Source organism: Pogoniulus pusillus, chromosome 16 (genome assembly GCF_015220805.1).
Source record: "Pogoniulus pusillus isolate bPogPus1 chromosome 16, bPogPus1.pri, whole genome shotgun sequence".
Classification (NCBI taxonomy): domain Eukaryota; kingdom Metazoa; phylum Chordata; class Aves; order Piciformes; family Lybiidae; genus Pogoniulus; species Pogoniulus pusillus.
Genome location: NC_087279.1, coordinates 15,779,947 through 15,791,540, shown reverse-complemented (window position 1 = coordinate 15,791,540; position 11,594 = coordinate 15,779,947). Strand labels below are relative to the sequence as shown.

At 38.6% G+C, this 11,594-nt stretch overlaps 2 protein-coding genes across 2 annotated transcripts in view; both read left to right on the top strand.

Moving 5' to 3' along the window:
- Positions 1-93: 93 nt before the first annotated feature.
- Positions 94-9,047, top strand: HESX1 (HESX homeobox 1). The gene is made up of 5 exons (XM_064156723.1): positions 94-254; positions 6,840-7,115; positions 7,213-7,418; positions 7,714-7,815; positions 8,776-9,047. The coding sequence occupies exons 2-5, from the start codon at positions 6,902-6,904 to the stop codon at positions 8,872-8,874; spliced, it is 621 nt and encodes a 206-aa protein (XP_064012793.1). The 5' UTR covers positions 94-254; positions 6,840-6,901; the 3' UTR covers positions 8,875-9,047.
- IL17RD (interleukin 17 receptor D) overlaps positions 184-11,594 on the top strand; it is a 73,932-nt gene continuing 62,521 nt past the window's right edge. Inside the window, exon 1 of the mRNA XM_064156721.1 lies at positions 184-254. The gene's annotated coding sequence lies outside the window, so the exon portion shown is untranslated. The remainder of the gene's footprint in view (positions 255-11,594) is intronic.

Genomic DNA, 11,594 nt, shown 5'->3' with positions numbered 1-11,594 from the left:
CTGAGGGACGCCTCGCGCCCCGCTGTCGGCGCTGCGCAGTTGGCGCTTCCCTTGCCTTGCCTTTCGCCGGCGCTCTGCGCCCGCCTGGGGGGCTCCCTCAGAGGGAGACTGCAGCGCTCCGTGACCCCCGGCTCCCTCTTTCTCCTCGGTAAAATGAGGAGTAGAGAAGAGGAGTCTTTTGGCGGTCAGATGGCTCCCGTCTCTCGGGAGAAAGCCCTGTCACCCGCCGTGTCGGCCGCCCCCGGTTAGGGGAGGTGAGTGGGGAGCCGAGACAGACGCTTCCAAGCTGAGGAGTCTGTCGAGCGATGCCGAGGAAGAGATAGTGGTTGTCAAGTGAAGTTGCTGAGGAAAAGCAAAGGTTTTTTGTTTAGGTTGTTTTATTGTTTTGTCGGGTTTAATTTGTTCTGTTACTATTTTTGCGTTTGTAGTGAGTGCTCTGTACTACAAATCAGTTTGTCCATTTGCCGCCCCTCCTTCTGGCTGCTGCTGTCTCCTCTGAAGAGACAGACCATTATCTGGAAGGCAAAACACGAGTGAGGCTAATGCTCTTGTGTCCCTGTCGTGATGGAAGCATCGTTGCTCTCTTTCAATGTTATTGGGAGTATCGCTTCTGAGCAGTCTCTTTTTGTCCTTGTCATGTCTTTCTCCACTGTCCGCCAGGGCTTTTATCATAAAAGTGATTCTGTCCTTGGCCACTTAGGAGGCTGCATAAAAGTCTCAATTATAAACCAAAACCAAACCCATATTGCACATAATACTTGAGAAGTGGCTCAACTCTGAAATTGCTTGATACTTAATTTCTGCATTTCAATAGATGATTGGTAACTTGAGGTTTATTGGTTTTGACCCAAGCTGTAATAATAATGTATAGAGAGACTGTTCCCTTGCTGGTTTTGCCTTTTTGAGGCCAAGTGAATTTGGTATGTAACTAGAGAAGGAAGTGCACAAAGCAGTCTTGCATAGCAAATGATTAATTATCATGCAGTCTTGCTATGGAGACTTTGTGTTGTATTGGATCATGTTTTAACTTTAAAAGCAGATAAAGGACAATGCTGGTAGTAAACTGCAAAGAGCTAAAGATTTTTGAAGTAGAGAGCTTTTTGTTTGGTGATTTGGTTTTGTTTTGTAGAGAGCACTGAGGAAATGTCCAAGTTATAATTTGGTTCAGTCAGCTGGTGATTCACCTGACTGAGGCATGTCACACCACTTCTATCTTTCCTTGTCATATGAGGGTAATAATATAGGTTATCTGACAAAGTATTTTAAAGACTGAGTCTTCTGTCTGTCATGGTTATGTGACAGAATGCTAGCAGTGATCCATGACCTATGTATTGCATTGCTTTCTAGTTCTGAGACCTGATAAGTTGTGACTAAGTTTTACAAGGGCCTTCTGGAAGAAAATCATTCTGTTATGTACTGTAAGATATCTTCCCCTATGTTTAATATGAAGGAAAATGTACTTTGGTGTCTCAGCTGACACACAGCATAAAAATGTGTCTTGTTTCTGTTGATCTAAGTGATTCAATTTAATGATTAAGTTTGGTTTAATAGCAAGAGAGAGGCTTTTCCTAATAATTGTGTTATGTACCAGGCCTTCTTTGAACTAGTAGTTAGCTTTTTTAACTAGATATGTTATGTTGAACCATTCTGTAAGATATTATTAGTTTTGTTCTTTTTGTGTATGTCTTTACAATTGTTACAAGGCATAAAAAAATTTTGAGATATGAATTTGGCAGCAACAGATAAGATTCAGTGGCAATCAAGTGAAGAATCTCTCTGAACCCCTTAATAAGTATGGTTTTAGAGTTGCATTTTCGGCATCATAGTTTTTTTGTGTGTGGATTTGTGTGTATGTTGTTGGCTTTGTGGGGTTGTGTGGTTTTCTTTTTTATTATTCCTGCAGAACACTTACCAAGAGGCCTTAAAAACGTGGGGAACTAACACATGGCACTGTAGAAGCAGGGTGTGCTAGTTTGAAGCTAGCTAGAATGTTTTGGTGAGAAGAGCTGGATTATAGGCTGTGAAAGGGAAACAATGGTGATGTCTCTTTCAGTCATAGGCTTGATGAGATGTATAAGAGCAAGAATCCAAACACAGATAAGAGAGATGCTCTCTGTCCAGGCTGTGGGATGCATTTCTCTCTCTAACCTAACCTGCAGTCTCTCTCATTAATCCACCTGCTTCCTAACCCCCCTGGCTGACCCTCCATTCTTCCTTGGGCACAAGGCAACATAAGGTAGAGAGGGGTGGGAGAAGGTGGAAGAGCAGTTGGGAGCCCTTCCTGGGGACTCAGGTGTCTGGGAGGGGAGTTGTGTTTCTGTATTACCTTTTAACTTGTCTATTTCTGTACATAACTGTATATACTGTAAATATCTGCTTGTATATTGTGCTAAGCTGTAAATATAAAACTTTATTTAATGTCCAGAGCTGCTGAGTCTAGTCTGGGTGATTTTACAAAGTGCGTGTGGGGTAACATCCAAACCATCACACAGGGATAAGAGCAGCTGATGGCTTTTTAGAGGATTCCAGATATGTCCCCTAATGGAGAGGACTTTTTGCCTCTGAGAGAGGGTGGAAGTAGCTGTTTGGGTAAGGCAGCTTTTATTTGCATGTTATTCAGTGTTTAGCGCACAGCGACTCAGACTTCTACTAGTGATATCCTTGCATTCACCTTGGGTTTATCTGTATTCACTTACTTTCCTTGGGTCAAATTGACTTTTATTTCAACCAAGAAGTAGCTAACTGCTCCAAGTCTTGTTCTGTGACATTTCATCATAAGAGTTTTGAGATATTGTTGCCTTAGAGAACCCTTTTGCATTTTGAAGTTGACTTTTAATTCAGCCTTAGCTGTTCATGTTCAAATCATGTTTGAAAAGGAGCTATGTGCAGCAGAATATCTGATGTGGTTAAATACTCATGCAGTGGATTATATATACTCTTTATACATTTTTAAAAATATTGCATGGGCTGTTGTGGAAAGTGCCCTGGCTGTGGAGTTGCAGTGGATGGGAACAGCAAAGGTAGCAGCAGTAAGCATTAGAGTTTTGGACCAAAGCCACCAAGAGCTCTTGGTGTGGTCCCTTGAGCTGGTATAATCTGTCCTTGGAGGCTTCACATTTCTAAAGAACAAGAGATTCATCTACTAATCAGATGAACTCTCTTGTCCCTGGGCAAAAAAACAGTGGTGCAAAATTTGAAAAGGAGATTAGTTTGCTGCCTCATCAAGTCTGTGATGCTGTAAGAGGATTGGATTTGCATATCCAAAGAGCAGTGATTTCTCTTATTATTAATTACTTAGGATTTTAAACAGTGTTTGTTGTGTTGCTTTAACTCCCCATATAACAGCATTTCACTAAAATCCTGTGGGTAGTTTTGTATAGCTTGTAAGGGAAGTGTTGAGCTTTTTTAATGGGCCAAAATAATCTAATACATTTTTTGAGTGAGGGCTCAAGGTTCGTTTACACTTTCAGTGGGAGCTGCTGAAAATTTGATCAGGTTCTTTACTCTCAAGTATTCTTGGATCTAAAACTCTTAAGTTTGCCGGCCTGTGGAAAATATACTTTCATTCTTGTTTCTTACAGAAAGGTTTATTGACTGTTTATTTTGGTAACAGCTTTCTTCGACAGTTAAGCAAGCTGCTTTTCCAAAGACATATAATGACATTTGAGTGCTAGACCTTCAGCCAGACTTTCTGATAGATTTAGCTCTAGTATTTGTTGGCTTAGAATCATAGAATGGTTTGAGTTGGAAAGGCCTTTTAAAGACCATCGAGCTCCAAATTTCCTTCGGGGCATTTTTCACTGGATGAGGTTGCTGAAAGCCCCATTCAACCTGACCTTGATGTATGCGGGGAGATAACAGAACTTTAGTGTAACGCGGATTTCTTATCTTTAGAATTCCTCTTTTCTTATGAAATTTTTATAAGCAGTTATATGGAGCTGCATTGGGATTATCCAGACCTCTTAGGTATTTGGTGTTTCAGTTTCACTGCATTTCTCAGAAATTGGGGAGCACAGTGTCAATACCTGCCTTGAAACCTTCTGGTCTGGTTATTTCCTCTTCCTATATGCAGCTGTGAAGTCTGTTTCAAAACACGAGTGTCGCTATGTTCCAGTGACTGAATTGCAGTCTCCATGTCTGGTTCAATGCAACGCTGAGCAAAACCTTATGTTAACAGAAAGACGTTCTTTAATCTGACAACGCTGCTGAGGGAACCGAGCAGCCAGGCTGGCTGAGCCACCAGGTGGCAGCATTTGGTGAGCTGCTAACTTGCGTCCCGGGGAAGAGTAACTGAGCTTGGCCTACTTGGTGAAAATTCCTTTTGAGCCACCAGGGTCTCTTTTCCTCTAAGTCACGAAAAAACTCCGAAAGCATGAGTGTTTCCAATTGGGAGTTAAAAGCAGACTGCCCTGAAGAAGATTCTCAGAGAGACCAAAAACCAACTGTATTTTCTTGGTTAACTTGAGCTGAGGGGGAATAAGTGCCTCTCATGTGTGTCTCTTGCCAGCACGTATCCCTGTCTGTTTATTGATGGCTCTTGAAAGCTTCCCGGAGAGAGCACCTATTAAGGTATTTAGCACTTTGCGACTTGAAATATGTGGTAATCTGAGCCTGAGTGGTGTGGCTTAGGTTCATTTCATTCATACTCATGCAGGAGAAGGGAAACACGTATTTTCTCAAATCTGTTTTGTATGACTGTATTACTGGGTTTTGATTTTTTAAAAGTTCTTAATTAGTAAGCTGTATTTGGAAACTAGCTGTTTAATAATACTAAACAATGGTTATAATATAAATATACTACCTGTGAGTTTCTGGACTCCAGAGGCTATTTTTCAGTGGTCATGCTTTTCACCTCTTAAGGACACACGAATCAGTAAGCAGCTCCAAGCTGAGTAAAGAAGTGGTCTAGTTTTATTTCCAACTTAAGGTGTTTTGTGGGAGTTTTCATGTTATTTTTTTAAGAAGTGGTGTTCCACATGGAGACTATAGAGGCAGAAAACTGATCTACCTAATCTCTGCTATATAAGAGGCTTTGCATTATCTCTTCAGTAACCTCTGGACTTGGTCTGCAGTCTGAATATTCAAAATAACTGCCTGCAGTCAAGAAAATTAATCCTATTGCTTCAAGGTGGTAGGTTGTGAGGCCCTTGATTAACTGCTGGCCAAATATCCCAGCCAGCAGTGGTTTCTTACATAGATACTTAAAATTTTTTTTGGTATGTCTGCACTTGGTGGTTGCTGAGACTGTTAAGGGATGGTTGGACCTTAGCTTGCCAGTGCTCATTGCAGTTGTACAGATGTTATTTCAGGATTCATTGGTATGTGCTGGTGTGGTGTGATTTGTAAGATCACTTCTGGAATTGTCAAACTGTAGTTTGACAGCAATCTCATTGCACAATGCAAAGTGAGTTCAGCAAGTCAACATTCTTCAGCTGAACAGATTTCTGATAAAAAGTCTGTAGAATCTCCCTTAGCAGAGTATTGACAATTCTAAACTCTGACATTTCCTTAACAGTTTTTCATGCGTCTGTGTATTCCTGAAGATTTGTCTTGTGGTATTTACAAATGTACAGAAAATCGAAGCAGTGGTGCTGCTTATTTACTTAATCTTAATTGTTAGCCATATGAACATGACTGAACACACAAAGTGGCAAACCAAGGAAAAAGGGGGCAGATTTTTTTCATCCCAAAGCACAGAGTGCTATGTGCTCTGAATTAAAAGTTTTCTTTAAAGGGTTAACTTTTGCATACTGAAATTAAAATCTTGGTTTTGCCTGTTGTACAATAAAACATTGTCCAAAATAAGAAAAGAATGTGTGTAGACAGATGATCCTGAACCAAAACCGTGTTTTGAACATGTGACATGTAAACTGCAGCGTGACTGACAGAAAAGCTTGTATATAATCATGACATAGTCAATATTTTCTTTAGAGTGAGTGCAATCAGAATTCTGTTTTCAAACTCAGAACCTCGTTGGAAAGCTTCTACCACATGCCTGCCCATTACTCATGATTTTGAGTGTTTGCATAAATGTCTACTAGTTATATACCTACAAGAAGGAAGGACTATCTAGTAGTGAACTGAAGTTTTTAAACAAGTTTGAGTGTACTGCTTCTGCTACTTTAAATTTTCTTTTTCTGCTGTAAAGAATGATCCAGAAATTTTACATACCATATGCTTCAAAAAAAGCTGCAACAAAGTTATTTTAATAAGAAAAATGAATGCATGAATTATTTAAAATAGTTGGTTCAACTCTTCCTGTTAACTAATCCAGACACTTGGAAGGCAATTACACTGAGCTTTGACAACATTGCCAACCCACTGCACAGTGCCTAATGCCAAAAGCTATTGTTGTTTTATTGACCACGTTCACCATTACATATGCATATGAAAAAACAGAGGCATTTTCATCGGGATTACCCTAATAGCATTAAGAGATTATTTTTAAAATTTCCTTGGAAGGAAATTCACTTAAATGAGATTACTTATTACTTGACTGGTTTCCTATCATGCTGCTATGTTTAGGTAAGTGGAGTCCATTAGAGTATAAAGTTTGTTTTTTTTTTTTCAAAAACCTGATTTTATACATTACTGATTTCAAATAAAAGACAAGTACTATATTTGTGCACAGCTGCTTTTGAGAAAGTTAAGTCGATGTTCTGGTTAGGAGAGATAACACTTTTTGTCCCTCTTGGTGGCCCCCCTAGTGTCACCATTAGTTGCTAATTACTTGCAAACAAATAAACAATTAACTCCTCGTGCCTCTTGGTGGGAGAGTTTTCATTGACATGCTAAAACTTTCTAATAAAAGATTTTAATTAATGACGTTGCAAACCCAGCCCACTTGTCAGCAGAGCTATAAGGAAGACTTGTGGAGAAATTCAAGTACAATATAGGTGCTATGCTGGCGGAAGGTGAAAGCATGGCAAGTGCATCTCTGTGTGCTGCTAATATATCAGCCTCTCCCAGTCTTCGGAAAATATCTGGTTTTGTAGAAAACAAAACCACACAGTGTTCGTTTTCCATCGAAAGTATTTTGGGACTGGAGCACAAAAAAGATGGCATTCCATCTGTGAAACCTCACCGACCTTGGATGGATGCGTGCACCGACGTAGGTAAGTAGGCAGTCTGATTTGTAACCTCAGAAGATTATATTCCTTTCATGCTTCTACTGAGAGTAAACTGAAGCTCTTGTTTGCTTGTTTTTTCTAGTTTTAGGTGATGACAGTCATCCCCATCTGCAAATCCCTGTTATTTGCTATGAAAATGCATTATTTCATGCTAACAGTAATCCAGTGCAAGAGGAAAAAGTTTTGAAATGTGAAAAATACTTTTCAGTGACTGAAAGGCTTTCTTTCAAACGAGAGCTGAGCTGGTACAGGGGTAGAAGACCAAGAACTGCATTCAGTAGAAACCAGGTGGGGATTTTCTCTGTATTTCCTAAGTGAGCAATAATGTATTTTATTAAAATGTTAGTAGAAGCCTATAACAGCTGACTAATTTGGTGTGATATACCTCTGCAGAGAGAAATGTAATCAGGAACTAGTGTAAATTAACAGTAAGGTTGCTGATTTCATCAGACCTGTGTTTATGCGCAAATACTGCTCCAAAGACTACTTTTGAACAAATCAAACTATTTTCATATTTGTTTTATCTTATTACTGCTATGAAAGTAGTGATAATTATGCCACAAGTGTACTTTGTTCTCCTCAGATTGAAGTCTTGGAAGATGTTTTTAAGATGAACTCCTACCCTGGCATTGATGTTAGAGAAGAGCTAGCTCGCAGATTAGATTTAGATGAAGACAGGATCCAGGTAATGGAAAAATTACTTAACTTTTGGATAATTCTATCTACATGTACTCACTGGTTATATAAATAAGTAGTTTGACAGCAGTAGCAATAATGTTAATAATCTCCATTAAAATCACTGTACGTTTATCCATGTGGTATGATTTCAGTGATTTGTGAAATGGAAGCCACTGACTGACTTCTGAAATCTTAAGCCATCTTCTGTGGTGCTACAGTACTTCTGTGATATCCACTCTGTTAATCTGTAGTTATTGTGTGCAGAACTTGATACCTGCTTCCATGTCTTAAAATCAAGTTTCTCTTATGTTTGTTACCATATTTTAAAAACAAATTTGAAACAAACAGTGAAATAATTTGTATGAATGTGTAAGTATCTTGTGATTTTGCAAATGGATCATACATGGATTAAACCAGTGTTTGAGCTGATGCCTTCATCTGGAAAAAAAGCAAAATTGACCTGAGAATTTCAATCACTGATTTCCAGGCACACCACTGTGATATGAAGCATACCATAAATATTAGATTTTGGCTGTCACCTCAGTATTTATTAAATTTTTGATGCGAGCACTGTACTGCAGTTGATGGGAAGCTTAATGCTGCAATCAGTTAAGCATCTAGAAGAATAACAAACATTTTAAGAGGTGTGTGAATTTCACATGCTCTGGATCTTCCGGAGTCTGATTTGCTGTCACTGCAGTTAGTATTAGTTCTTACATTAATTACAGTGGAGTTGGTCCTCACTTTCCAGTTAAGATTGGGAGCATTATTTTCTTCACCTGTGGTGTGAAAATTATTGCAGGTAGCTGCATGCTATCCTCTGCAGATTTTCAGTTTGTACTGAGCTTCCAAACTATTGTCATAGCACAAAATGCTTTTAAGGGTGTGTGAGTATTTTGAGGTTTCCAAGTTGATTCTGCTTGCAGTGCTGTGTTTCTGAAAACTATACCTTTGATTTCCATTTTAGATCTGGTTCCAGAATCGTCGTGCAAAGCTGAAAAGATCACACCGCGAATCTCAGTTTCTAATGGTGAAAAGTACTTTCACCTCCAGCCTGCTAGAGTAGAAAAAAGGATGGTTTCCTCTTGCACTAATTCAATAGAACATGAAGAATTACTGAAATTTTCATAACTTGTATTAAGTGATTATGTACTCATTGTGATTTTAACCTCAGATTGGAATGTTGAGCATAATTTTCATTCAAATAAACTGTAAATACTGAGGTATGATTATAATCTACTTATGGTGGAAGCATATTAACTTTTCCTGTGTATTTTAATGTATTTTCAGGGGGAAAAATATTTTTGCAGTTTAAAAAACCCAGACCTTTGGGTGCATAAGATTTTTCAGGTAACATGATTTACTGCTGCTTAACTGAAGGCATCAAAACTTCATTGTTATTTAAAAAAAAAGTATTTCTAAAGTATGAAATACACAATATGCAAACCAGGTTTTGCTGCCTGAAGCAGATAGTGTTACACTGCAATTTAAATAGCTTATTGATGGAGTGTAGTAGTTTACATGATGAATATGAGTTTTAGAAAAAGGTGTCTCAAATGAAAGGGTTCAACTTACAGTTCAGACTGGGTGGAAGAAGGAGATAATTACAATATCTTTATCATAATACTTTAGGATGTTTGCCTATTTGATACTTCAGTACTTGGATTTTTCCTCTCTCATCAATAGGTGTTCAGTAAGTTATGGAAGTTGCCCTATCATCTTCTAATGACAGAATGCACCACCCCACTTGATCAAATCAATTGGAAACAGACCCAATTCAGTCCATTGCTATTATTTTTATTATCTTGAATTAATTATTGCCAAACATTACATGAAAGTTAATTGTCCTCATATTTGATATTCAGCTGGAAGTCAATATGCAGGAGGAGAGCCTTACAAAGAAAACCCCACAACTCTTCGCCGCCACTATGCAGGAAAGTGTAAGCATTCATTTACACTGTTCCTTGTTCAGCAGAGCTTTAAATACTCCCTTAAGTGCTCATGTCCTTCAATGAGACTTCAGCCTGTGATTCCTGCTAGAGATAGATTTGCATATATATCCTATTTTAGTGTGGAAGAAAAAAGAACTTTTATCCAATATTAAAATGTGAACTTCATGCTTTGTTGGATTCAGGAAATGACATTACTAACTGGACTACTGTCGTATCAAAAATACTTAAATTAATAAAGTAATTTGAATGGAGCCAAATCCATTAGAAATAGATTTTAGAGAAATTGGATTCTCAGTTCAGATCTGGGTAAGGTTAAGAGAAAAACAATACCGGGAAAGTGTGCATTTTGTTTGGTTGGTTGGTTTTTTCCTCACCTCAACATTTATATTGCCCATAGTTCAACCTTGCTGCAAGTAATTTGAAACTATTGTCTGCTTACAGATTCAACTAATCTGCGCGGATTGATGCCTAAAACCCTTACTCTTTCATCTAGCAAATACTTAAATACACCTAATGTCCCTTATAATGGAACTTGTCTCAAGTGACTTAGTCTGACAAAACAATTTAAGTGAAGGAGTAGAACAGTAGCAGAATAATAATAGCACCAGCTCTGGTATCCAGGTCTCAGTTCGGCAATGTTTCCAGAAGGGTGATTGGTGTAAAGTACTAGGAGGGTCATATATAGCGCTGAGGAGCAAACACTTCAATAGCATTATTGCTTTATTTTCTGCATCTTGATGTAGCTTGTTCTTCCTTAAGTCAATGCCTCATCAGGAGAACCTCTGCTTTTACGTTTATACCTACTTAGACCAGTAGGGCTTTACATTTTGGCCATCGCTTTCTCAAATGCAGCTGAATTTTATTCCATGAAAACAAATGTTAGTGTAGGCTTCACAGTGTTTTATAATCTTGTGCTTCCTGATCCCATGCAGCTTTGGCAATAGACGTCATACACTGTTACCTGCCTCGGCACAGCCGGCCGAAGTGGCAATAGCAAATGAGACTATGTCAGCAGAGGGCACTATGCGTATTGAACTTTGTCCTGCTCCGGCTTCGCAGACTTTGCCTTGCAATGTTTCTGTTTGTCTGTCAACCCTTCAGAACTGTGGAGAGTCTCAACTTTCTTGGTTCCTATTACAACTCAAGATTTCTGAAGGTGCAGCCTCTTTTTCTTCCAGCCACATTGTCTTGGCTCCAGTGATCATTTCACCCTGTCATAAACTGATGACTTTATTAGGATGGTGAAAACTGGCTCTAGCAAAAAAAAAATCTGGTAAAACTGGTAGGCGCTCCCGATATTGGCGAGGTGTTAAGTAAGCCATCAACAGCTACCATTTCGGCTAGGGGTCAGGTTGATAATGGGCTTTTGCCATTGACTAAAGTAATGGCACTTAAACATTCTAGTAGTGCTTTTCTGAGATAGATCCGGTGTTCCTATGACCTTTATCGGGCTGTTGTGCTGTATTGATACTTGCTTTAAATTGATGTTCTTAATTATCTCTTTTTTTTCTAACTACAAACTTCACTAATGCCCCATGCTAGCAAAAGAAACCCCAGAAAACCCCAAAAAAACCAAAACCAAACACCCCAAAAGCCAACAGACAATCTTGCCATAAAAAAAAACAAACAACCCTATGCTCATGCCTTAAAAATATATTCAAATGCATTTATAACGAAGACCCAATGTTTCCAAAGTCTCATTATAATATTATTACTTGCAGCATATATGAATCGTAGTTTGATACTTAGTCTTTAAATTATCAATGTTAGTATCAATAGCCTAAGTTTAGGACAGCATTCATTGAATTGCCATTTACAGCTTTGAATTAGCAGT